The 24,514-nt window shown below is 55.5% G+C and overlaps 10 protein-coding genes across 10 annotated transcripts; 6 read left to right on the plus strand and 4 right to left on the minus strand.

Annotated features, from left to right (window-relative positions):
• The first annotated feature begins 341 nt into the window (after positions 1-341).
• CDEST_05666 (uncharacterized protein) lies at positions 342-3,446 on the plus strand. The gene is made up of 4 exons (XM_062921825.1): positions 342-634; positions 706-2,677; positions 2,807-2,973; positions 3,066-3,446. Exons 1-4 carry the CDS (start codon positions 503-505, stop codon positions 3,114-3,116), a joined length of 2,322 nt encoding a protein of 773 aa, XP_062777876.1. The 5' UTR covers positions 342-502; the 3' UTR covers positions 3,117-3,446.
• Positions 3,447-4,499: 1,053 nt separating this feature from the next.
• Positions 4,500-6,153, minus strand: CDEST_05667 (uncharacterized protein; the record flags this gene model as incomplete). The annotated part of the gene is made up of 6 exons (XM_062921826.1): positions 4,500-4,902; positions 5,040-5,461; positions 5,583-5,650; positions 5,720-5,756; positions 5,822-5,841; positions 5,964-6,153. 6 exons carry the CDS (start codon positions 6,151-6,153, stop codon positions 4,500-4,502), a joined length of 1,140 nt encoding a protein of 379 aa, XP_062777877.1.
• A 1,405-nt stretch (positions 6,154-7,558) lies between these two features.
• Positions 7,559-9,235, plus strand: CDEST_05668 (Putative UDP-glucuronosyl/UDP-glucosyltransferase). Its single transcript, XM_062921827.1, has one exon. The coding sequence runs from the start codon at positions 7,697-7,699 to the stop codon at positions 9,137-9,139; it is 1,443 nt and encodes a 480-aa protein (XP_062777878.1). The 5' UTR covers positions 7,559-7,696; the 3' UTR covers positions 9,140-9,235.
• A 1,513-nt stretch (positions 9,236-10,748) lies between these two features.
• Positions 10,749-11,473, plus strand: CDEST_05669 (uncharacterized protein). Its single transcript, XM_062921828.1, has 3 exons — positions 10,749-10,959; positions 11,083-11,139; positions 11,234-11,473. The coding sequence occupies exons 1-3, from the start codon at positions 10,843-10,845 to the stop codon at positions 11,273-11,275; spliced, it is 216 nt and encodes a 71-aa protein (XP_062777879.1). The 5' UTR covers positions 10,749-10,842; the 3' UTR covers positions 11,276-11,473.
• A 660-nt stretch (positions 11,474-12,133) lies between these two features.
• Positions 12,134-13,398, plus strand: CDEST_05670 (uncharacterized protein; the record flags this gene model as incomplete). The annotated part of the gene is made up of 3 exons (XM_062921829.1): positions 12,134-12,226; positions 12,295-12,762; positions 12,913-13,398. 3 exons carry the CDS (start codon positions 12,134-12,136, stop codon positions 13,396-13,398), a joined length of 1,047 nt encoding a protein of 348 aa, XP_062777880.1.
• Positions 13,399-15,087: 1,689 nt separating this feature from the next.
• Positions 15,088-15,984, plus strand: CDEST_05671 (uncharacterized protein; the record flags this gene model as incomplete). Its single annotated transcript, XM_062921830.1, has 1 exon — positions 15,088-15,984. One exon carries the CDS (start codon positions 15,088-15,090, stop codon positions 15,982-15,984), a length of 897 nt encoding a protein of 298 aa, XP_062777881.1.
• A 927-nt stretch (positions 15,985-16,911) lies between these two features.
• CDEST_05672 (Putative GDP-fucose protein O-fucosyltransferase) lies at positions 16,912-18,861 on the plus strand. The gene is made up of 3 exons (XM_062921831.1): positions 16,912-17,288; positions 17,386-17,565; positions 17,652-18,861. The coding sequence occupies exons 1-3, from the start codon at positions 17,003-17,005 to the stop codon at positions 18,791-18,793; spliced, it is 1,608 nt and encodes a 535-aa protein (XP_062777882.1). The 5' UTR covers positions 16,912-17,002; the 3' UTR covers positions 18,794-18,861.
• A 368-nt stretch (positions 18,862-19,229) lies between these two features.
• Positions 19,230-20,412, minus strand: CDEST_05673 (Putative serine/threonine-protein kinase, active; the record flags this gene model as incomplete). The annotated part of the gene is made up of 3 exons (XM_062921832.1): positions 19,230-19,550; positions 19,668-19,891; positions 19,965-20,412. The coding sequence occupies 3 exons, from the start codon at positions 20,410-20,412 to the stop codon at positions 19,230-19,232; spliced, it is 993 nt and encodes a 330-aa protein (XP_062777883.1).
• Positions 20,413-21,302: 890 nt separating this feature from the next.
• Positions 21,303-22,829, minus strand: CDEST_05674 (uncharacterized protein). The gene has a single exon (XM_062921833.1). The coding sequence runs from the start codon at positions 22,456-22,458 to the stop codon at positions 21,493-21,495; it is 966 nt and encodes a 321-aa protein (XP_062777884.1). The 5' UTR covers positions 22,459-22,829; the 3' UTR covers positions 21,303-21,492.
• Positions 22,830-24,231: 1,402 nt separating this feature from the next.
• CDEST_05675 (uncharacterized protein) lies at positions 24,232-24,483 on the minus strand (the record flags this gene model as incomplete). The annotated part of the gene is made up of 1 exon (XM_062921834.1): positions 24,232-24,483. The coding sequence occupies one exon, from the start codon at positions 24,481-24,483 to the stop codon at positions 24,322-24,324; it is 162 nt and encodes a 53-aa protein (XP_062777885.1). The 3' UTR covers positions 24,232-24,321.
• Between the last annotated feature and the right edge of the window lie 31 nt (positions 24,484-24,514).

The following is a 24,514-nucleotide window of genomic DNA, read 5'->3' on the forward strand; positions in this document are numbered from 1 at the left end:
CCTCCCCCCCCCCCCCCATTCCTCTGTGATCTCTTGATGCAGCCTAGGGTTCGTTTATGAGGTCTCGAACGGCATGACTGCCTGGAGCCGGCTCTAGTTCCGTCCTGGTTCTAGTTCTGTTCTAGTCCCTGCGCATGCCGGGAAAGATGGGGCGTCGGGGTGGGGACCCGGGGGAGGTTTAGGCAGGCCCCGCTCGGGTAGCTTGGCGGACCAATTGGGGTCAAGACTGCCTAAACCTCCCCGGTCCGGAGGGAGAGACTCGGTGAGAGATAGAATGGAGAGAGAGAGAGAGAGAGAGTGTGTGTGTGTGTGTGAGTGAGTGAGTGAGTGAGTGAGTGAGGAGTACCAACCCAACTCACATATATATGAGATGAAATCCCCAATAAAGACGCTCGTTCGTATTCTTCTTGTCATCGCAACCTCTGTTTGAGACTTTAAACCCTGGACAATCCATTCCCGTCATCAATCTTGTCCACGCATCTCCGCTCGCGTCCATTGGAACATGTACATTCGCTACGACAAGACGAGAGCCCCAGAACAACACCCGGCTGCGCCGATGGCTCCTGTCGAGCATACAAGTCCCAGAATGTCCCTCAAGATTGACAATTTTGAAGACGGCGAGATTGTCCACCAGGTACATACATTCAAGAATCTCCAAGGCCACTCACTGTCCGCAGCTCCTCACTAATCCATTCATCTCCCCAGCGCTGTGTCATTGTAAAGGGGACTTACAGCGTCGACGACGACAATGCCGACACCTTTGCAACCGTCGAAACCCACGATGGCACCAGCACCGAAACCATCTTTCCAACCCAGTCGTGGCCCATCGCGGGCAAGCAGATCAAGATCGTGGCCATGCTCTCTCCCGGACGCAACACCCTGGCCATCGCCCGCATCGTCGGCGCCGACAAGATCGTCCTCGAGCTCAACCTGAACTACGTCCCTCTCCTCCAGTCGCCGCCCCTTCACCTCGCCATCATGGTCGCAAAGGACTCCCCCCTCGTCATCGACTGCCCGCCCGCCAAGCACGGCCTTGTCTCCTCGGCGCACTCCTCCCTCGACGCCGCCGTCGCCAAGCTCCGCATGACAGCCTACATGTGGCAGGCCCTCACGGCCGAGGACATGCGCATGAAGGGCCTCGGCCGCCGCTCGTTCCGCCTCGAGGAGGAGTGGACCGCCGACACGACGAGCCGCGTGTTTCTCGACGGCCTGCACGAGGCCGCGCTCTTGGAGACGGGCGCCATGCGCGCCACGGCCAGGGTCCACGTCGTCCGCTCCAGCAGGACCACCGCCGAGATCCGCGACGCCGAGGTCGCGCAGCAGAACGAGTCGGCGCGGTCGCGGGACGGGCTCTTTGACTACTTCCGCGAGGCCCTCGCCGCCCACGGGGCGCCATTCGACCCCTCGTCCCGTCCCGTCGTCGCCGGCATGATCCTCGACTCGCACTTCTCCGCCGCCAAGAAGCTCATCCTCGGCCACGCCGCCCTGGGCTGCCGCGACTCGACCGGCGTCTCCCTCGGCATCATGGGCAGCCACCTGGCCTACTCATGGCCTCGGTTCCTGGAGGAGATCGCCGACTGCCTGCTCGACGCCCGCCCGCCGGGCCCCGCCGTCGGCGACGACAACGGCGATTGCGGGTCCTTCTGGGAGGCCTGCGCCGTCGGCCAGGGCGCGTTCCTGCACGAGGTCGGCCACGCGTTTGGGGCGCCGCACACGACGGGCATCATGGCCCGCGGCTACGCGAGGCACTGGCCGCGCTGCTTCCTCGCCCGGACGGCGTACTCGCGGAGCGACAACCGGGAGGGCCTCTCGGTCGTCGACGACGACACGGAGAACGACGCGCGCTGGGACCTACGGGACGCGCTGTCGTTCCGGTCGCTGGACCACTTCTGGCTGCCCGGCGACGCCAGGCTGCCGGCCGCCGCTCGTTCGGCCGCACCGGCCGTCTCCCCGGTCAACGTTGGGACCGACGACGCCGGTCTCGAGATTTCCTGCGCCGCAGGGCTGGCTCGCGTCGAGTTCAACGGGCAGCCCGAGCCACTCCCTTCCGTACGGGACCCCTTCCAAAGGGTCTTCTACGGCCTCGAGGCCCTTGAGAGCCGGTTCCCCCGGGTCGGCGGCGGCGACCTCGCGATCTCCGTCTTCGGCATGAACGGCAAGACCAAGACAGTCCGCAACGCGTGGCGCCTCTTCGCGTCCACTTCGCACGTCCGCATCCCAGGCTCCGACGTGCTGTTGCAGAAGCGTTCCGTGACGAGCAAGAACCTCGAGGACGCTGATCCGTCAGATGGGTCCGAAGACAACGACGCGTTCTGGACCTGGGCGACGCTGCTCACGCGTCGGAGAGACGCCGATGATGATGACGACGACAGCGGCGCCGTCGTGCAGGCGTCGAGCGTCGACGTCCGGACGGGCTGCGTCCTCGACGGCGCGTACGTCCACTTCTATGACGGCGCCCGCGTCCACTGCGGCCCGCGGGTGTCACGCTGGGGCGGGGCGCTCCGCTTCGGGGGCCACGCGGCGGAGGAGGTCGCGATCCCGCTGGGCGTGGAGGTCGTCAAGATCGAGGTGTCTAGAGAGGACCACATCCTCCGGGGCATGAGGGTTCACTTGAGCGACGGCACCTCCGGCGGTGCCTTGTCGGGAGGCGGTGACGAGCCCGAGACGTTGTCTCTTGGTGAGTGATGTTGATGTCTCCCCCCCCCCCTCCTTTTTTCTCCCCCTTTTCTTTTCCCACAACCGGTTTCGCTCTTTGTTTCCTTTATAGCGGCAAGCAAAGCTGACGAGAACACAACTTCTACCGCAGAATCGCATGTGGATGAGCGCATCGTCGGCTTCTTCGGCCGCAGCTGGTGGGGCCGCCATTTTGACGGCCTGGTCGAGTTCGGCATCATCACGGCCCCCAGGGACTTTGTGCTCCCTGACGTCGTGTATGGCATGGCGGAGCTTCAGAATACGGATGGCGGACGCAGGGTACGATAACCCCCCACCCCCTCCCTTTCCTTTTCCTACATGCCCCCCCCCCCCCCCCTGAGAGAGTTTACTTCTGCTGACGCCGCTTCTAGCCTGAGGAAATCAAGGAGCATGAAGGATCAGACGACGACGAAGAGTATTAGAGGCTGGAAGTCCTTGTTAGATTACGTGAGGAGCATGGGTGTTGTGATCGAAAGGCATCAAGCTCCAGCCATATCCTGTCGTTCTGACTGACACGGCCTCACAATAGAGAAACCAATAGACTACGATGAAGGTTACGACCCATGACTGACTCCATTATGGTTCATGTCGGTGCAACTCCCAGCAGCATAGCCATGTAGACTTTTGCTATCCCTGTGGTTACAGCCAAACAGAGTTTCACGTCCATGTCAGGTAGAATGTGGCCACCGGAGCAGTACATACCTGTACAGGTATAGCGATTACTCATTGTACTTGAAAAAAAAAAGGCTTCCGTTTAGCTAGTCAAGGTGTTTTGACAATGGCACAGGTGATCGCCTTGAACCTGGTAATTCCAGAACTGGAGGTAAGTACTCAGACTAAACGAGCATGGGATCCCTTGTTGTGGACGCTGCATGAGCGGCATCTCGGCCACATGGCGGCGGCAGCTCCGCGAGCTTTTACGCCGTGTTTCACCAGAATCGAGATGAGCTTGCCGTTTTACGCGTACGGGAAACGGCAAACGAGGACTCGATGGCTGTCTCAGATGAGTGCCTCGCCGGGCGTCCTCACTCACTATACAAGCTAATGGGCCAGGTGACACCGAGTCAAGCGGACGGGCATCGGGCGGGGGACGACAGAACGACGAGCGCTGGTTGTTGTCTTTGTTGGCGGTAAGTTGCAAATGAAAAGCACGGGACGAGACAGAAGCCTTTACGAACCATCTTTCACTCCATACACGACGTTCAGTACACGTGTGAGGCAAGCCTTACGCGCGGTTCGATGGGCAGGTTCCGCAGTCCGATGTTGACCGACTCGCCGCCCCCCCCCGTGTCTTTCCTTTCCCCTCTCCCTCTCTTTGTCGTAGTTTCAACGCAGAAACTCTTTCATGCTTCGGCCAGCATGAGTCCACCGCGCCGTCGTCGTCCGACTGTCTTTTTAAGAAGATGGCATCCCTGCCACGTCTGAACGTTCGCACGAAACGAACCAATGATGCCCGCATCACCCCACGGACTAGGTTCCCGGCAAATCCGCGAGCGGCTATTCGAGAAAGCCTGATATGGTAAGAGTTGGGGACTCGGGAAGTTTTACCTCTGGGGGCGCAAGTGTGGTTTGTTTGAGCGCGAGTGAAAGACTCACGTCTGATAACTTCACAAGTCGTCAACTGCGAGCATTGCCTACCCCATGTGTCTGATAGAGTCCCGACTAACTAGCACTTCTCATCGTAGCGTTTGAGCAACAGAACCCTACCCTTGTTACATTGTACGATGTTCATGCGAGTCGGCCAGTCAGTTGGAAACATCGTCCTCTTCGTATTCAAGTCCCTCGGTAATTATTATCTAACCTGGCTAACAAACAGACCCCTTCCGAGCCCAGTCCGGGGAATCGGGCTCCGAGAAGGGGGAGGAAACCACTTGCGAACACCACTCGTCAGGCGGCGTGGCCGCCCTGACTCCCGGCTGCGAAGACGATTGGAGGCGGCTCAGACGCTCAATGGGAAATATGTAGCCCACACTCCCCCTCTCCGGGATGGGAGGCTGCTGGGGCTCGGGCTGGGGCTCGACCTGCGCCTCCGTCATCTGCTGGGTCCGCAGCCGACTTCCCTTGAGAAATTTGAGCTCGATGATCCTCTTGGTGCTGCTTCCGCCGGTGTTGCGGCTCGATTCTTGCGAGCAGTCGAAGCCGTGCGTCAAAAGGATGTTGATGGCGGGGAAGCACGCGCAGATCATCCCTATGCTCACCTCAGCGGTTCTAGCGGGTGTGGTCAGTCAAGTCTTTTATGAGAAAAATCGACCAGCGTGTGGGGTGTGGGGGGGGGGGGGGGGGGGGGGTGATGTCTCCTCTTCTTTCTTTTTGTTCGGGGAACAGGGAGCTTTAGGCTCACGCACCCAAGGAGGTTGAAGCGGATAAAGTCCACCGATTGGTCGTTGGACTTTTGCAGCTGGATGACGATGACCATACGCACAATGCTCGCCGCCGTCGCGACGCCTCCGGCGCTAAGCATGCCGATGACCTTCAGCCGTTTGGTCCACGACATCCGGAGGGTCACGGCAACAGGGATCGGTAAGCAGAGAACGGCCAGATCCGTGATGGCACTGATAACCGTGTCCGCCACGAAGATGGCGCGCTGGTCGAAGCAGACGGCCTCGATAGACGGGTCCCAGAACCCCGCGACGGGCCGGCAGATGAGTGCTTTGAGGATGAAGACGGGCAGGTAGTACCCGGTCATGAAGAGGGATAAGGCGTATATCCCTATCCTCGTCTTGTTGTGGAACCGAAAGACGCGTAAGACGACCAAGAGAAGGGCGAGCTTCGTGAAGTACGAGTTCGGCCCGTACACAAGCGTGTCGGCATACAACCCCCAGAAAAAACATGTTAACGCAAGCTCCAAAGCAACCGGGGGGGCGGGGTTCAGTCCATCTTTCGATTACCTTGTTGAAGCCCATGAAGTCTGCTTTTGACAGCTCGTAAACGTGAAATCCACCGCCGTAACGATACACTTTGAATTGGAAACGCTTGATTAGACCGGAAGGGATCTGCCAACGGACTGCGAAGTGAAATTACTTACTGACGAGCGCGGTGGCGCTGTACCCAAGTGACAGGATCTAACTATTGAATCAATATGATTGAATTCGACCTCGGGAAGATGGTGTCTATCTCCATCTCTTACCCAAGCGACCACGGCTACCCCTGGAAAGTTCCCAAGAGTGTCAGCAGTCTGGCCCAAAATACCCAAGAACAAAAAGCGACAAGTCGTTGAAGTCAAGGACGAAGACGACGGGGGGGGGGGGGGGGGGGGGGGGTGCGCTTACAGTCCTCAGTGTGGAACGGCGGCGCGATGAACATCTTGGCGTACAGACGCAAGATCATGAACAGGCTGACCATCACGATGGAGAGGATCTGCGACACCAGGTTGATCGTGTGCAGGACATCCTTCGGGTTCTGAAAGTCGGGCACCACGCCTTCTGGCGGCGGGGCCGCCGGCCCCTCTACGTTGGACATCTCGCATCGGGCGGGGGTCAGGCATAATAGCTCGTTCAACCGCTGTCGTGAAGGGGGGAGGGAAAACCGTTTCGCCGATTAGACGACTTGGCCGGACGCAAGCCAAGTATCGCTCTCGGTCCTCTCTTCTCTCGATGCCGGCGGGTTTAGCGACACCTCTCTGTTTGGTTACGGGATGGAAAGCAAGCTCACTATCGAGAGTTGGAACGCGGGGAGGGGGGGGAAGCCGGCTCTGGTACATATATCTTATACACCGACCAGTTTGACGAGTGCAGCAGCTCGCCGGCCCGAACCGGCAAGAAATCCACACAGAAAGACAGAGAGGAGCGTGCCAGTACCCCGAAGCTTTGGAACCCCGATGCCAAATAACGCCCGCACTCGGCAGGGCTGGCCCGTTGCATGGACGAAGCATATTCAGGTGAGCTACTGCTCCCCCCGGCCCCAAACGGGACGAGTCATTCGTATCATCAGCTGGAATCGCCTGATTCATCATTCACTGGGCGCTCAAAGACCTGGCGTTTGAGAACCGACGGTTTCGAGTCGATTAGAATGGAGTTATATTAGTGATCAGTGAAAGGATACACATTATGCGCCTACGATCGCCCGACTCACGAAGAACCTGGCCCGGCCCAAAAACCGGTACTGCTTCGACAGGACGCCTGCCCTCTTCCAGTCGGGCGAGACGACTACGTAGCATATGTTGCCAGCAACTTATGCGGACGGCAAGGCGGAATCGCGACTGCAATGTTGCAATAGAATACTACGATCTCAAGTGTCTACACCTCGTCCAAAAGTGCCGATTAACGCAACCGGACATCTCTGCAGCCTGCGGAGAGAGTTCGCTGGTGTTTGCAGCCAATAAAGGACAGGAGCGGTCTCGATTCTTCTTATCTCTCTGGTTCATGTCGTTTCACGAGTCAAGCATCGACGACTTGGGACCAAAACGAATTTCCCCACAAAGCTTACGCTTCAAAGTATATGAGCACGGCCAGGGATATCCCGGTGATGCTGTGTCCGGTTCGGCTTGCAGGCGGGATTGTTACGCGCGATGCAGAGCAGACAAGACACGTGCCCGGCAACGACAAGGAGAGAGAAAACATCACAAGTCGGTGTTTCCCAGCCCTCGGATCTATCTATTAAATGAAGGAGAGGAAGGAGGTCTTTTAGCTGTTCTCGGCCATCCTCATGACCCATGAATGAATGGCCAGCTTCTTAGTGACACACATCCCGTCGTATCAGAATGGGCATATCGATACGTCGTGCCTGACTCGCCCAACGTCACTTCTTAAGAATCGCAACAGCTTGGTGGTTTACCCTTGCATTATCTTATCAAGATGTACCTAATTTAAACAATCAAACGTGTCCCTTGGGTCTTGTTGTTTATCAAGCTTGCCACTGCTTGAGGTGTGTTGCCTGGTCCGTCTGAAGAGAGTCCGTCTCGTCTTCCGCTTGGTGGGAGCACACACACCCAGAACTTTCCAAACACTTCTCGAATTCTGGTCAAAAGCAGGTGTCGAACCGAGTTTCCGGACATCCTGCAGCAATGACGGTCAAACCCAACGCCAAGGCGAAACCCCACGTACTCTATGCCGTGCCTCCACGAGAGGGCCATATGCGGCCGGCCCTCCAGATCGGCAAGCATCTCAAAGACCACGGCTTCGACGTTACGATCCTGGGGACCAAGAAGTGGCGGGCGACAATCCAAGCAGCCGGCGCGCATTTCAGCCCGATCATCGGGCTTTGGGGCACGCTCGATGACCCGGCCCGCTGGCCAGGCATCGCAGGCGCCCCGGACGCGCCGTCGCGTCTTTCCGCGTCGCTCGACGGCGGCTTCATTTCGCTGTTGCCGAGCGGCCTGGAGTCCTTGAGGTTCGCTCTCGCGGCCGTTCGCAGGCGACAGCCGGGGTGCCCGGTCATCGTCCTCTCCGACACGTGCTTCTCGGGGACCTTGGCCCTGAAACTGGAGGCCGATCTACCGGAGGGATACCGCGAGGGAGAGAAGATCAGGACCATCGGAATCGGGGTCGTGCCGACCTTCTGGACCAGTCCTGAAAGGCCGCCCTGGGGATCAGGATTGCCCTTTGACGACAGCGACGGGGGAAGGGAGAGAAACACTACAGCTCTTCGGACGTCTTGGAATAGTGCCGCCGAGGAGCGGGCGAGGTGGGTTCTGAGCATGATGGGTTGTGCCAAAGAGGTTGAATCACTGTACGAGGATCTCTCGCCTCATTCTATTACCGCCGCCAAACAACACCCGTTCTGGGACGCGTCGACCGTCTGCCACGATACGGTACTCCAAATGTGCCTCCCCGGCCTTGAATTTCCCTCGTCGGACTGGCCGCAGAAAATCAAGTTCGTCGGCACGCTGCCGATCAAGCCGTTGCCGCCCAACCTCGCATACCCCAGCTGGTTCGACGACATCCTCGCAAACAGCACGGCCCTCCGCCCACCGGTCCAGGGCCGGAAGAAGGTTGTGTTCGTAGCGCAAGGCACGGAGGTCCTGGACCACCGCGAGCTCATCATCCCGACGATGAAGGCGCTGGCGGGCCGAGAGGACGTGCTCGTCGTCGCCTGCCTGTGCGTGGCCGGCGCCGTCATGGACACGAGCGACTTCGACGACGGCACGCTGCCCGCCAACGCGCGGGTGGTCGACTACTTCCCCTACGACGCGATCCTCGCTCACGCCGACGTGTTCGTGTCTAACAGCGGCTACGGGGGCTTCCAGCACGCCGTCTCGAACGGCGTCCCGGTGGTGCAGGCCGGCGACGTGTTCGACAAGCCGGACATCGGGCGGAGGATCGAGTGGTGCGGCCTGGGCGTCTACCTGACAGAGTCTCCGCCGCCCGTGAGCGTCGTCCGCCGCGCGGTCGAAGAGGTGCTCAGTGATGAGAGGTATAAGAGACGTGCGGAAGAGCTGAGGAGAGAGGCGGGACGGATGAATCCTCTACAAAGAATCGAGGAGGAGATTATGTCGATGTGCAGTTGAAAAGTCAACCGTGGTTAACTGGGTAGAGATATGAATGATTGATAGAGCTGTGGATTACTGTCGATGGACCATGTTCGGCGAAGCCACGAAGAATAGAGAGAGACACATGACGACCTGACAGTAGATAAGTGCATCCGTTGCTTGCTTCTTCCTAAATATTCGACGACTTACAAAGAGGCACGAAGAAAGTAAGACCTGTTTACATTTCCAAACCCTTCCCGGTACACGTCTGGCTTCACACGACTTGCGACTCACACCAGTCATCGAGACGGCAGTAGTGGCAAGACTTCAAAACCCGATATTCTGCGGACGCTGGGAAGTTCGCTTCATGGTCCCAATATAGGGGCTGCTCTTGACACTTGCTTGACCTTGATGCTTACCTTTCTCGTACCGTTGTGGCCTCCCCCCATGAGTCGGTGCCTTGCAGCCGGAAGCAAGCTGCCCCTAGCAAAACCCTTGTATGCCGTTGATTTGCGCGACTTCGCCCCTTTGTTGCTTGTACTTCGTAGCCTGGCTGACTTTCTTTCCTGCTTGGGTAGTTCTCGCCACTCGTCCTTCCCAAGCAGCAGCATTGTTTGCTCTTCTCATCGCTTCACTGAATGTTGCCAACGCTGCCTCAATAAATGACTGGTACATTGCACTGTTGCATCAGTTGTCTCGCTGCGATCTCAGTTACCCACCCCTTGAAGAAGCTCCTGTGGTGGGACAGAGCGGTGCCGGTAGTGAGCGGATCTGGTCCCGGTAAACACGCATAGCTGTGAAGCAATGTGCCAACTTACTGCAAACGCTTCCGAGACTTCCTGGCTGAGTCCAAACACAAGATGACAGAAAATGTGTCACGAAAGTAGAACCATAGTTCGCAAAGTGGCAATGATGCCTAATAAATTCTTTAATGCACCTCCATGGAATTTGTAGGGAATCTGACAACCTTATTCAAGGCTGCTGAAGCGTTGATTGGCGCCTTGACATGCTACTGACTAGCATGCTCGTAGCAGGCCAGGAAACCATACCCCAGGCAGGGCTTGTAAAGAGCAGCTTCTACATCGAGGAGTTGGTTAGGCTCACAACTGTACGGACGAAAGTGTAGCTGTGATTGATTGCGAAGGGCAGCACTTGCGCCTAAAAGGTCCTGGGACAAGATAAGAACAGAAATACAGCGCAAAACAGAACCCTGCATTGTTTACAAGACAGACATGGGTTGTGTCATGACATCAGGGTTCGGAACCTGCGGGAGCATGATTGATGAGAGCGCTGATTTGTAGGAAACCATCTTGTGTAAATCTCCTCCTTGTAAAGTTACTGCTCCAGCTCGGGTGCCTGTTCGTCACCGGCGCTCCAGGGTCTACCGAAGGATCGCTTTGGCTTCTCACGATGTCATTCGTTGTGGCGCAGAAAGAGAAACCGAGTTACCCACATCCGATGGTCGGTTTTTGGCACCATAATTTAGTGCCAAGGCAGGCCAAAGAGGCTCGTCATTTGGGCTGTGTCGTATTTCAAAGAACCCTAAAGGCAGCAACTCGTATGTAGCAGGTTCAGATTACCGTACGTGTCCCATCAAGTATAAATACTTGACTTCTGTACACTGGGAAGCCAAGAGATAAGTTGTATTACAAGCCAAGTATTGCAACATCTCGTTCCACCCGACCACCACCTTCAACTGCCTCAAGATCTCAACTCCTTTCCATTTCTTAACCGACGCAACAATGAAATTCTCCATCGTCTTTGCCGCCCTCGCAACTTTGGCGTTTGCAGCCCCCGGTCCCTCCATGGAGGGAGAGGGCTTGGAGAGAAGACAGAGATCATGCACAATCAATGCCCCGGTAAGCCCCGCAAGCCTCTGACTAACAACAGCACCGAACTTCAACTCTGAAAACACCAAGCCCCCGTGAACCTCTTCACGTCGCATGGGGCTCCATTTTACTGATTTGTCGTGGCGATAAAAGGTTTGCAACACCTGCGCAGAGGGCTGCCGCTGTATCTCTACTTCTCCCACTGTTTGCGTAAGTTCAAAGTCCCAAACCAGCCTACTGTTTGATAGGTGGTTGTAAAACTTGTCGTGAGGTATACAATTGCTAACAAATCACTCCAACCCAGGGATGCGTAAGTGAATGCTATTTTATCCCGAAGGAGTCTTAAGCTGTTGATTGCTAGAGATTTGGACGCTAACTGGTATGAATTTTGCTACACAGTTCTGCCGGTGAGATGGCGGCTCGCATTGCCTACAGCCCAAGGATAGAAGGGCGCGTGAGAAGCAATTGGAATCATGGGGAACTTTGTGTCTCTATATTGCAGAATGTTTCGTCAAAAGAATATCAACTCGCAATCCTCTGACCATTTTAATGATCATCACTTGCAAATCTTGAGACGGTTCTGAAAAGCTGGACGTATCCATTCGATCCATGATAGCACACGACGTTGGTTAATTAGACACCTGTTCTCCGGCTCGGCTGCTGGCATGCGTCCTTCAAAGAGTTCAAAGAGGAATTCACCTAGTGAATGACCGTGTTCTAACTTGCAAGCCCGATTAAACCATACAAGACGGCGAGCAAGCTACCTCACAACAGTTCCAACGTCAGACCCACGTCAGAAAGGCAGAGGCTTTTCCGTCTTCAATTTTCCGCGCCAGAGCAAAGAGACCAGCATGTTATGTCATGCTGGGAAACTTATTTTTGGCACGAGCCCCGACGGTCATGCGCATGTGGCACTCCGCACGCCCTGGGACGAGTGCCCTTAGTGAAACAGAGGGTACTGTCTTCGATTCTCAGATCCCTAGGTTGGTAAGACCTACTACTAGGGATTCTTCCAACAGTACAGAAACCGGATAAACACCTATGTGGTCTAAGAGACTCTAGGCAATACTTCAATGAGGAGAAGAACTTTAGAGCCCAGCGAGAAGCATCAGCGCCGCACTTGATCTTCTGTCCTGGCAACCCGACTTACCTTTGCTGGAGAGGCAACCGTTTTGCATTTACGGTTGGAAACCCACCGACCGCGATGCCTCCAACACGACCATATGGCCTGATTGCCCTTGTGGCCCTGTTAGTGCTTGGCATGGGCTACTGGGCATACCCGCGGTTGCAGGACGAAGTGAGTGAAGGATGTTCGACCAGAAGAGCCAAGTACATTGGGGGGCTAACGCATTGTCGCATATGTAGATGCCTCGTCTCAGCCCAGTCTCCAGCACGCTGTCGCCGCCGCCATCATCAGATTCCTTCGAGCCGAAACGCATCTTTAGCTGGCCGAACCGCCCGGCGGCGCCCCCGAAAAAGGTCGACCGGGCCTTGATCCTGTTCACGTACGCCGAGTCCGAGGCGTCGCGCCAGAACCTGCTGTTCTTCGTCAAGCACGGCCTCCACGGCGCTGCCGATTTCGTCTTCGTCTTCAACGGCGACACCGACGCGCCCACCCTCGTCCCGTCCCGGAGGAACATCAAGATTGTAAAGCGGAACAGTACCTGCTTCGACTTGGGGGCCTCGGGGCAAGTTCTCCGGGAGAGCGACCTGTGGAAAGGGTACGCCAAGTTCATCTTGATGAACGCAAGTCTGCGGGGCCCGTTTTTGCCCTATTGGACCGACAGCTGCTGGTCTGATTTGTTCTTATCCAAAGTCACCGACAAAGTCAAGGTAAGCTGAGATGGCTGTTGGTTCTGAGCTCGTCTGGCACCTCAAAGAATCTGGTGACGAATGACCCTCTCCGGTTCTCGAGTTATGTCTCTGTCTGTCTGTCTGTCTGTCTGTCTGTCTATTCGAGGCTAACAGACATGACCTTTTAAGCTTGTGGGCATCACAGCAAATTGTTCACCTCGGTTCTATCTCCCGTCGATGATTCTAGCCACGGACAAGGTTGGCATGGGTCTGCTCCTGGATCCCAAAGCCGCCCTAGCGGCGTCCACCCCGGATATATACGGCGGGGCCGACGACCCGGTCGGACTCAGCGGATGTTACGATAGCTGGCAGAAGGCCGTCCACGCCGAGATAGGCATGACCTCCATCATACTGAACGGCGGATACGGCGTTGATGTGATGATGTCCGGATTCCACAGGGGCGTCGACCACAAGACCTACTGCGACAAGACCCAGGGGATCGGGGACGTGCTGAATCCCGATCGGTATTTCGGATTCAACGTCCATCCGTACGAGATCGTGTTCATCAACCCGAATCGAGGCATCACCCCGGTTTTGGTCGACAACTTGGGTACATGGATGGCAGAGGACGGATATTCAAGCGAAGATAGGTGCAAGTCGCAGAAGCACAAATAGGAAATAACCTATTAGCCTTTTTTCCTTTTTTTTTTTTTTTTTTTTGGGGGGGGGGGCCCTCGAAAGCCCCTCAACTCGAGTCGAGCCGCCGCAGTGATCATCAAAACTCGAACATCTGTGCTTCGAAAGACGTGCGGGTTACCATACATAAGACAGCCCAGGGTGTGTGTAGCACCTTGGTCATGCTCGATGGACACACTGAAGCTTGGGGCTCCCCAACCGGCGAATCGAAGGAAAATCGTGGGCAAAACCGAACCCGAACATGCGGCATGCGGGGGGGGGGGGGGGAGGGGGGAAGGCGTGGCACGGGTACCAACAGACCACCTTCGCCGTCGAGACGACTGTTCGGCGTTGGGGCATTTAAGTTGATGACATTGATTTAACTTTTCAGCCATGAGCGTTGGCTCCGACAGTTGAGGACAGCTTCAGAAAGGATCATCCATGCTTTTTGTGAGAACGCAGTTTTGCGTTGTTTGACCAGCGGAGGATTAGAGTATATTGCCACCAAGGCCCCCATCGAGTTTCCTGTGTTCTGCAACTTGAACGCCGCGCGGGACCGGGGCAATGTTCAGGGCCACTGGTGATATCGTGAATCGAAAAACACGATGATTGTGTAATACTTGAATCGTTGTCTCGGAAGGCGGCGGCGAGCGTTGGAAAATGCGAGAAGGGAGACACCGCTGAGCTTTGTGAGGGAGAGAAAAGTATCGTCATGATGTGCAAGAATCCAGGGAAACCGAAAAACCACATGCTGGCGATCAAACAAGACAGCAGCTGTACATTGAGTAAGGCACGAATTTCGGCTCAGACCCAGGCTCATAGCTAAAAAAAGATGCCACACCTTGGAGGAGGGCGGTTATCTCTCCTCCGCCAAGTCGTCGTGGATTCAAGTTGTATGCCAGTGTGCATACCATGCATAAGCCGGGCAGATCTTGCTTCACTCATGTTCGTTATCGCCATCAGTCTACTTTGCGCCTTGAACAACACTGCATATATCTTTTTTCAACTCATGGATCTGGTGATTGTACATGGATCGTTCCATGCTGATCGCCCATCTTGCGGCCGTCTGCGACTCGCTCCGAAACTCGGGCCAAGCAAGGCATCTGTGTCTTCCGCGGCCCACAAACGCTGCCAAGTGTGCCTCAGAGTGAAGATGCCAAGACCATACAAGCACAACGGGCTTTCTGTACATCACAGACTTTGATTGTAAGGCTGTATTGTAAGTGCGGCTTTCGCATACTGAGGCGAGCAGCCGCCTCATTTCATTCCCATCCTTGAGGGAAAGGAAGGGGAGGGAAGGGAAGGGAAGGGAAGGGACAGAAGGTTTCCACACAAGCCCATTGTGTATGATTGAGTTTGGACGAGTGCGTGTATATAGGCACCAGTGCCCGATATTTGCTGGCTATTTGCGCCGAGACAGGACGCCGCCACCCACACGGTGACACCCCCCCGGCTACGCGATCAGTGCCACAGCCATCCATACGTTCGAAACAACAACATGGGCGCTGTCACGAAGTTCGTCCCAAGCACCCTTTCCGGAGTTCCTTCGCGCCAAAAGGCGTTGCATCCTCTGCTATCCATCACCATCACCATCATCACCATCATCATCATAATCACACTTTTGGCAGGGCGGGAGACTCTCCACTCGATTGTTCGTGCTACATAAACCCCCTACCCCCTGTTTTGATCATGGTCCGTTGGTCCCTAACATGCGCTCCAAAAAAAAAGCACGATGCCAACGCCGTTGAAGCCTTCCCACGAATCGATACCGAGGCATACCATCACCTGATGCCTAGATCGTCCGCGCAGTCGAGGTTATCGAGCGGGGATGAGTTCTATACCTCGAACGCGTTGCACACCTTCGAGAAGGGGATCCAAGAGGATCGGCCGTTTGGGAACGTCGCTGTCTTGATGGAGACCAACACGTCCGCCGTGCCGAACCTCGTGCCCATAGTCCTGCACTTCGCATCGGTCCTGGGACCGAACTGGCCCATCGTGCTTGTCACGCTCGAGAGCACCTGGGTAGTGCCCGAGTCGCCGGCCTTCAGGCGTCTCATGAACGCAAACCAAATACGGATCACCTACCTCCCGGCCACGACTAACATCTCCGACCACCACTCCGTCTCCGTCTTCCTCACAGAGCCGTGGTTCTGGGAGCAGTTTGTCAGCGCGCACCGCATGCTTATATTCCAAGTGGACAGCATACTGTGCTCCAAGGCCCCGATGACGATGGAAGACTTTCTGGAATGGGACCTGGTCGGCGCCCCAATCACAGTGTACGGGATCGGATACAACGGCGGTCTCTCTCTGCGCAACCCGAGGCTGATGCTTGACATCGTGAATGACCCCTCGGTCAGTCTCGGCCCCCACGATTACGAGGACCAATGGTTTTATGCAAGGGCTCAGGAGCGCGGCGCCCATCTGCCCAACACGGAGCAGGCGTTGAAATTTGCGGTAGAGACGACGTATTACAAGACGCCTTTGGGATACCATCGACCAAAGCCGTTCCAAGGGGAGCACTGGGACGAGATCACGGAATGGTGTCCTGAGGTGGGCTTGCTGTGGGGGCACAGGTTTACCGAGTAAGCAGCCGGTCTCGTAGAAAAGAAAGAGAGGGAATTGCATGGCATTAGACCGAGGCATGAAAAGCATTTCTGACTGGAGACGTTGGACATACGGAATATACCAAAAGAAGAAAAAATACCCTTCCAGAAGGAATAAAAAGACTATGACGATTGTGTCTATTGTGCCATTGTGTTGTCGTCGTCGTCGTCTACCAACTCTTTGTCTTTCTCTACGTACGTCTTACTTTGGAGGCGAAATTACTTGCCTGACTCATGAGTGACGGGGTTGTACATGAGGATTAGTACTGACGGCTACAACATGGACGCAGTTCACTAGACTAAGACTTGCTTCTTCTAGTAATAGGCATGTAGGGATGTATGAAAGTGGGTATGTTGACTTAGTTTACAGAATTACAGTGCAGCGAAACAAGGCCTTCCTTATACATATTGCAGCCCAATATCCCATTGGAAGCGGCTCCACGTCAGTCAAGCAAGCCTCCGTGCGAGCCCGGAGACAGAAAGTTCACATGAGTGATCCCATCAACGGCCATTTTTAAGGTTTTTCTTTTGCGGAGCAAAATGCAGAACAGAATTGTCTCAAGTCCTGCTGACGTGAAGCAGCAAAACCGATGGGACGAAAGCGTCTGGTGCCACGCTCCTCGTCATGACTTGGGCTTGGACTAACATTCCACGCCATCCAAGGGAGGCTTTTAGCGAGAGCACCATCAATAGTCGAGGAATTTCAGCCAAAGGGGAACTTGCCGGAGGCAGCCACACAGAGAAGAGAGACATCCCTTCAGTAAAGGGAGTAGACATGTCGGACGGACATTCATAAATCCCTGAATGCCTCGTCCTCTACTACCTGGCACGTGCTTGGGCAACTTACTTAATCTCCTACTTACCACCTGTTTCCCCTCCTGGTTTCTCTTCTTCTTGTTGTTTCGAATCCCTTTTCTCCTTTGGCAGCCCTCTCGCCGCAGCCCCCGTTCGGAGCCAGCTTCCCCGTGTACTCTACTCCTTCCCCTCGGCCGCTTGGCAAGATGCTCTGGCCAAACATCGTGTCAACAACGCGGTTGATATTCCAACGCCGGTATCGCGCTTTTCTCACCCAGGCAATCGTCGCAATCATCATCGTGGCCTTCGTGCTGAACTCCTACGGCCCATCGATACGAGACTTTACCGCCACACCACAAGAGCAGGACGTGGGGATTCCGGGCAGCTACACCGGGGAGAGTTTGCTCGCTCCCAAGCCAGACCCGGAGCAGTCTACAGGAGAAGACTATAACGACAAGCCCGAGTCGAACTTGGAGGAGAGCTTCCTGCAGGGTATGGAAACAAAACACCCCCGCAAGCGGCCAGGCGAAGAACGAGACCGGTCGAGATTGGTTTGATGGCTAACAGACCCATGTTGCTTGCTACACAGAATTCTCTCGTCAAGAAATCACTGGCGATCCCACCGACGCCGGCCTCGACACACTGTGCAATCAGGGGAGCAGAGTGTGGAATCCCAATGTCATCATCGAGTGCCCCCTACTCGATGGAGGCTTTGGCAATGGTCGCCTGAACCTCTTGCAGTGTCTTCGTTATGTCATTGAGGCCAAAGGTAACCTTGCTTTTCCCACCATTGCCTCCTTCTCCGTACCACAGCAACTCGATTTCTGACACAGAACCTACGCTCTCTCTCCCTAGTGTCCATCAAGCTGCCACGCATCGCCCGCCGAAACGCCAACGACGTGACCGACTTCCGGACCAGCGATCACGTGGAACTCGACTACTTGATCGATGACAGGCGTTTCCTGCAGATTCTGGGGAACCACTGTCCCAACCTCGTCGTTCACCCTGCGGGCTACGACGACGCGCGGATCCGCCATCTGCCCATCATAAACCCCCTCAACGATCTGCAACTCGAAAGCTTCAGCGAAGAGAACATGCCCCCCATTTTCGCCGTGCCTACGCATCCCGAACTATGGCCGGCGGCCCTGGACAAGTGGCTGGAGTCTGCGACAGAGGGCAAGCCGCCGTCGGCCGAGTCGCCGGTGCTCCTCGGGCTTCACTCCATCATGTTCCTCTGGCCGACGTCGCACGACCCGCCCTCGGTGGTGCGCCACTTCAGCGAGCTCGTCCGCCCGCGGGACGAGGTCAGGCTCCTCGCGGCCGCGGCGCTCCAGCGGATGCAGCAGCAGTTCAACGTGCACATCGGCTTCCGGACCAGCGACGAGCCCAGGGCCCGCGACAACGCCTTCATCGGCGTCCACCTGCGCGTCGAGAAGGACTCGATCGACTACAAGTGGATCTCGTACGAGGACCAGTTCAACTACCTCGACCAGCGGCTGCGGGAGCGCAAGGGCAACGCCACGCACCCCCCCGACAAGACCCTGCCGGACACGGAGAAGACGGTTCTCTACGTCGCGAGCGGCGACGCTGACGGCATCGCCCGCTTCGCCAAAGACGTGGCGCCCATCACCGTCGTGACCAAGAACGACCTGCTGCCCGAGGGCACCTTCGCCGGCGCCTCGCTGCGCAACATGACCTGGGACCAGCAGGCGCTCGTGGACATGCTGATCCTCGAGCACTCGGGCTACTTCATCGGCGTCCGCGACTCGACTTTCTCGTGGCACCTGGCGCTGCGGCGGGCGGCGGCCGTGAACTGGATCACCGGCGGGTACCCCGCCGACTGCTGGCAGGGCGACGAGGGCACGAAAGACAGGAAGAGGATCGGGTGCAAATCAATGCTGGCGGAGAACGAGGAGTGGCGCGACAATCTAAGTGCCCTCGTGGGCAACGGTCATTATAGGCTAGAGCCGCAGGTTATGAGGACGTCTTGGCCCTGAGGCTGGGAGATAAAGAGAGAGAGAGAAAGAGAGAGTGTGTGTGTGGCAATAATCTGGTAGACCATATTGCAAGCATGATTTCAAGTAAAACAAAAAAAACAATGGTGTGAACCCCGTCTCAAGATGGTAGGTTGAGGAACGCAAGGGAGTCAAGGAAGGGATAGATTCCGCTCAACGAAGGCCCAGGAATAGCAATGACGGATTACAGAGCGAAACCCCTGAAACCTCTTATCGTCCCTAGGCTGCTTTTCTTCTTCCTTCTGCCATGAAAACACTAATTCGAGAATTGATACCAGACTGAACATCAATGTTTGTAAGAAGAGAAATTTATTGCTATTGGAACGCCATAGAGAAAATTGATTCACGATGGGACTTTTCAACCTCTCTCTGTCTCCACTCATTCTACAACCTTTTCTTTGGAAGTTGAAGAGTCTTGTTATACAGAAGACAGCGGCTCCCGAGTATCTTCGGAGCTCTCGCCGAACCACTCGTCTTCCAGGAGTTGTTCCGTGGTGGGACGATTGCGGTAGTCCAGCTTCATGATCTTGAGGATGAAGTCCCGGTCGGCGGGCGGTATCTCCCAGCGCGTCACCCGAGCAAAGGGCTTCGTCGGGGGTCCCATGCTGTGGATGAAGTCGACGATGCCCGCGGCATTGTCGTCGGCGATCTCCTGGAAGGGCTTCGGGAAAGGACCGAAGTAGCGGTGCATGCGGGACAGTACCACCAGCTCATAGAGCTCATCCTCGGGTTTGTAGCCCTAGTTCGCTGGGTTGAAGAGATGGAATCCTCCCCCGTACAGTAGGGTGAGGATCTCCACACGGCGTCCAAAGTCAACATGGAGCCCCTAGACCAAGGACCTGAATAGAGTACTTACGGCGTTTCCAAAGGACCAAATGTCCGTTATGGTTCCCCATGGAAGGCCAAGCTGCACTTCTGGGCTGCCGGTGAAACTCGCGCCAATGAGGTGACCCGGCTCTGAGGCAAACTTGGATTCCTTGGAGACTGCGCCGTCGCAGTCCCCAAGCTGGATGGCTGTGAACCGCTCAGAGTTGCCGTTCTTCTGGCCAAGGTTCACAAATATGTTGTCCAGTTTGATATCTAAGGTTTGGTTTTTGTCAGATTAGCTTCGGGTTGCTCCGACGGAATAGTGCCCAGGCATCCTGTCTCGTACCAGTATGGACCAAGCCGTCCTGGTGTAGAATGCGCGGAGCTTCCAGTACCGACTTGGCCACCTTCTTAATGTCAGGCCGGGACAGTCTTTGGTGATGTGACTCGGCCCGGAGGTCGCTGTCAAGATACTTCAAGACGATGGATGGCGGATCGACTGGGTCCAAAATCCCATCCTCGAGTGGGCGAAACAAGGGACTCATAGCCAGAGGCCTCGTTTTCAAGACGTCAGTGGCCCCGAATGCTCTTGACGATGCATTTTGATCCATTATCGTTTGTTCAATGCTCAACACATTAGCACGTTCTTGGACTGTCGGTGTGAAGAAGTAAAAGCATATATACGCTCCTAGATACACAGCCCCTTGATCTGTTGCGCGATGAAGCTCTTGAACAATGGAGTACGTCGATATGCGGCCCCGGAGTGTCTGACCGACAGAAAGTAGCGGGGCCATTACAACTCTGACCGTGTGGTTTGAGGTTCGGTTACTGTCCAACACTGGGATTTGAAGTGGCTGAAGTGTGATTTCCTAGGAGACGATCAAGATGCGCTGAATCATCATGGGGAGATGTTGGCGGCCGGAGTACAAACCAACCGTGGTTTGCCAAGAGACCTGTCAGCGGAATACGGAGCCTATGGCCAAAAGGATAAAGAGCGTTGCCAGACCCCATATCAGGACCATGAGTTACTTGAGAAACGTCAAGACCAGCATAGTATTTCGGGCGAGTGATGAGTTAAAGGAAACATTTGCGCATAGTAATTATCGAGAGGCTATTCTGCTGTTCAAACACCAGCGACATTACATGGTCTTCCTCGCCCTTCGGTCCACTGGGCACTCATCATTGCATTCACCGAGAACCATCCCTTAGAGCGGATCTCAAGAACGCGCCTGTCAACATGTCGATAGGCTTCTCACTTGGAATCGTCTTTACAGCCGATCGACTCCTCAAGAGCTATTCAGGTAGCCTAGACCTCCTTTTGAAACATGTGATCTGTTGTTCCATCTATACCAGACATCAGACGGGGGCGGAGAAGAGACCCGCAAGGGGTGATGTTGCCGCAACTGCCCCGCCAGCCTGGTTTATCCAAAACTTAAGCATAGAAATGGACATTGACAGCGCGGATCTTAAAGGCGGCGCTATGTCATAAACTGGGCCGCAACCAAGCATTCTTTTCTTTCTTGGGCCCATGTCTCCGAACAGGTGGCTGCTATTGATATAGCAAGTGTCTCTTCATGGCCATTTATCGCCTTCACAACGGCGACTTGGACTTGGACTTGTAGACGTGAGCCATCAGTCAACCTCGAGCTCTCCTGTGTTTGGATCATGAAATGGATCGGTCATGTTGGAGCAATAGTTTGTGTGTTTTTTCAGTTTGACAACGCCCAAGCAACGCTGCCCGCTCTTTAGTTCGCGTATCCAAGTATGTTCATCCTCCAGGGTAGTATAATACAAAGAAGTTTCGACACAAAGTGTTCTATGTACACCGCCGCTCGCCGCTCGCCGCCGCCCAGGTTCCAACTCTGTTCTAATTTTCAGGCGCGGACGAAGCGCGACTTGGTGGACCACCCCCAAGACTCGACGTCGCGCTTGCTCATGGCGGCAACGCTCTCGGCGTAGTCGCTGGTGCCGTGAGAGGGGTCGGCGTCGGCGGACTTGCAGGTGGGGCCGGACTTGTAGTCGCCGAGGCCGCCGTTGACGGCGGAGAACTTCTGCTTCTCCTTGGTGGTGGCGACCATGTTCTCAGCGGCCTCCTTGGTCCAGCCGTTGATGAAGTCGCCGTGGGAGCACCAGGCGGGCCCGCAGGCGAGCTTGAAGGGCGCGGTGCCGCTCCAGCCGTTAGGGAGGACCTTGCGCAGATCGTAGCGGACGGAGAAGCGCAGCTGGGGCATGGACTTCATGCCGGACGGGCAGCTGCCGCCGCGGCGGTCCTTGTAGGCCGTCTCGAGGGTCTCGGTGTTGACGCACTGGGGGAAGTAGAGGAGCTGCTGCAGGTGGGTGCCGCAGGTCGAGCTGGGGAAGCCGTTGGCATCGAGGCTCTCGCCGCCGCCGTTCTCGCAGAACCACTCGGCCTGGGCCTCGGCGGGCATGGCAGACTTGGTCTGGGCATTGGCGTCGCCGGCCACCATCTGGACGTCCTGGGGAATGGCGACCTCGGCCGGGGTCTCGCCGAGGTTGTAGTAGGCGCTGAAGCGCGACACGGGGATGGGCTCGTACGTCTTGCCGCCGTCCGTGGTGTAGAGGGGCGTCGGGATCCAGTAGACGGACAGGTCGTTGGGGTTCTCGGCGTTGGTGCAGCCCTTCTGGAGCTCGGCGCTGGTCTTGGTGTTGACGGTGACGGCGTCGGAGCCGAAGAAGGAGTGCAAGTGAGACTTGTCGTACTGGCCCGGGAAGACGATGGGGTCGATGTTCTTGGTCATGAAGGCCGAGGCGACGTTGACTTGGGTGTAGGCCTGGGCCACGCCCGCAAGCAGGCCGGAAGCGATGAGAAAGTAAGACATCCTGTGTCTGTAAACGAATGGAAAGGTTTGAAAAAAAAGGAGAGAAAGGAGTAAAGGGTTAGGGGGGGAAGGAAAAAAGAGGCAATGTGACGATGAACAAAACGTTGGATGGGAGGAGTGAAGTCTGGGACGAGCTCGAGGTCGCCGATGCTTAAGTATTCCACATGAACAGTTATCCGTCTCCAACAAAGCAGAACAACCCCATGTTTCCTACGCCCCATATCTCCTGGAATCGTCTTCCAAAAGGAGACATTCAACGTAATCAAGCTCCCTGTTTAATTTCCGATCGAGTTTCACGCCACCGTGCCTGGCAGCGGTATCCGGCCGAAAGGGGGAACGAACACTCCTCGTGGAGCCGCCCGTTTTGTCCAGAGTGAAATTCAACTTGGCAGAGCCGCAAGATGCCCGTCGATGGATCATCTGGGCATTGCTCATTGGTTGACGAGGAAGCGATCATGATGCTTAGCGCGCGGACTGGTCCAACGTTTCCGCTTTTTTGCTCCGAAGTGGGCAACAAAGATGCGGCTGGGAGATCTCCTCGCTCTCGGGATTATCTCTCTTGGGAGCAGGAATAGCCGACATGGATTCTTCTTGGATGACCTGGGAGTGGAGCCCCGTTCAGCTGCATATACTCAAACATGAAGCTTAAACATATCAGGACAAAGCCCATGCAGACCACTGGGGGATTGTGAAGAGTTTGCTCTCTACTTGTGTTTGTAGGGTGCATGGTCCATCAGGCCACCCCAGAAAAGAAAGAAAAGAAAAAAAAAGGGAAAAAGGTCCCCCCCAGTGTTGTTATCAACAGGGATTACCTTAAGCCCAACTCACATTGACGAGCTGGTCCACCCAACGATCATCTCCGTCATGCAATACTGTCAGGCTTAGAATGTCGAGTATTTTCACTGATCATAAGATCGTCCTAAACAAGAAGAACTGAATTTTTCTCTATAAAGCTATGGATCATTAATCCAAGCAGCCTAGTCTTAATACTCATGCTGGCGATGGATTCATTTCTTGAATCTGGACTGAGTTGTTCATGCTATCGTCGACGGATGCTGATGTCAGAGCTGTTTAGCGCCTGTCACAGATGGTTCATTCAGAGAATGGCTGCAATCCAGACTACTGGTATGTGCGTGTTGCCGCCTTTGGTTTCGTTTTTCCATGGGCACGATGGAGATAACCATTTTTCTTCTTCTTCTTCGCGAGCGAGGAGTGCTGGGAGGGTTGCTAGGATCATCCAGGGGCTCGTGTTGACCCCCTTGTTATGTTAATCAGCGGCGTTCGCGGTTCCAGCCCCCGGCGCATGGTCGGTCATTCGACCTATTCCATGACAAGGGTTTAGCTGGTCTGCCGGGAAGGGTGTACGATGACTGTCAGTGTCTGGTTTTCCAGGCGTTTCCCAACCTTTGGTTCTAATGCCTGCATTACATAAAGCCATCTTTGTCATCTTCTTGATATCGCAACATCCAAAAAAGTAACAAATCCAGTTGAGTCAACTGATTGACAGTTTCGTCCAGTCATACTGACTGCCAAGAGTTACAGTAATTGAGCCTGGCTTACTACGGACTGTAGCCGGCGAACGATAGAGTTAATCTCTCAGATCCTGGATCTTGACTGCTATCTTAAGAGACAAGGCCATAATGGATAGACAAGACGGCATGGTTGGGAAACCGACGGAGAGATTGCCCTGAGAAAATTGAGCGCTGTACTCATAAATCTCCAAACCATTAACCGTTGACTTACGAACAAGGGCCAAGCTTCTTTGCGAAGACCCGAACGCCATGCTCCAGGTCAAGACGGCCTAGAATGGGATATCGGAAGAACGGCAAGGGGCCAGTTCGATATTGTGCCGACTTTGGCCCCTTAAATCAAACGCTCCATCGCTTGTGCGGGTGACCGCCTGGTCTCTGACAAGCGATCGGATAACCTGTTACTTGCCCGTTGGGACTGTAGGCTTTGCAGCAAATCATGGCCCTCGCAACACAAAATGAGTGAAAACGCCATCACAGTTGTTCCATTTCTCATATTTTGACAGACTGCTCTTATGAGGGTTGGA

This window comes from Colletotrichum destructivum, chromosome 3 (assembly GCF_034447905.1).
Source record: "Colletotrichum destructivum chromosome 3, complete sequence".
NCBI lineage: Eukaryota > Fungi > Ascomycota > Sordariomycetes > Glomerellales > Glomerellaceae > Colletotrichum > Colletotrichum destructivum.

Bases quoted from the DNA above. Each gene is read 5' to 3' on its own strand.
- CDEST_05669 (XM_062921828.1), top strand. From the start codon at position 10,843: ATGAAATTCTCCATCGTCTTTGCCGCCCTCGCAACTTTGGCGTTTGCA. The intron at 10,960-11,082 runs GTAAGCCCCGCA...TGGCGATAAAAG, and splicing joins CATGCACAATCAATGCCCCG to GTTTGCAACACCTGCGCAGA. The intron at 11,140-11,233 runs GTAAGTTCAAAG...ACTCCAACCCAG, and splicing joins CTACTTCTCCCACTGTTTGC to GGATGCGTAAGTGAATGCTA.
- CDEST_05674 (XM_062921833.1), bottom strand. From the start codon at position 22,458: ATGTCTTACTTTCTCATCGCTTCCGGCCTGCTTGCGGGCGTGGCCCAG.
- CDEST_05668 (XM_062921827.1), top strand. From the start codon at position 7,697: ATGACGGTCAAACCCAACGCCAAGGCGAAACCCCACGTACTCTATGCC.
- CDEST_05666 (XM_062921825.1), top strand. From the start codon at position 503: ATGTACATTCGCTACGACAAGACGAGAGCCCCAGAACAACACCCGGCT. The intron at 635-705 runs GTACATACATTC...TCATCTCCCCAG, and splicing joins ACGGCGAGATTGTCCACCAG to CGCTGTGTCATTGTAAAGGG. The intron at 2,678-2,806 runs GTGAGTGATGTT...CTTCTACCGCAG, and splicing joins GCCCGAGACGTTGTCTCTTG to AATCGCATGTGGATGAGCGC.
- CDEST_05672 (XM_062921831.1), top strand. From the start codon at position 17,003: ATGCTCTGGCCAAACATCGTGTCAACAACGCGGTTGATATTCCAACGC. The intron at 17,289-17,385 runs GTATGGAAACAA...CTTGCTACACAG, and splicing joins GGAGGAGAGCTTCCTGCAGG to AATTCTCTCGTCAAGAAATC. The intron at 17,566-17,651 runs GTAACCTTGCTT...CTCTCTCCCTAG, and splicing joins TTATGTCATTGAGGCCAAAG to TGTCCATCAAGCTGCCACGC.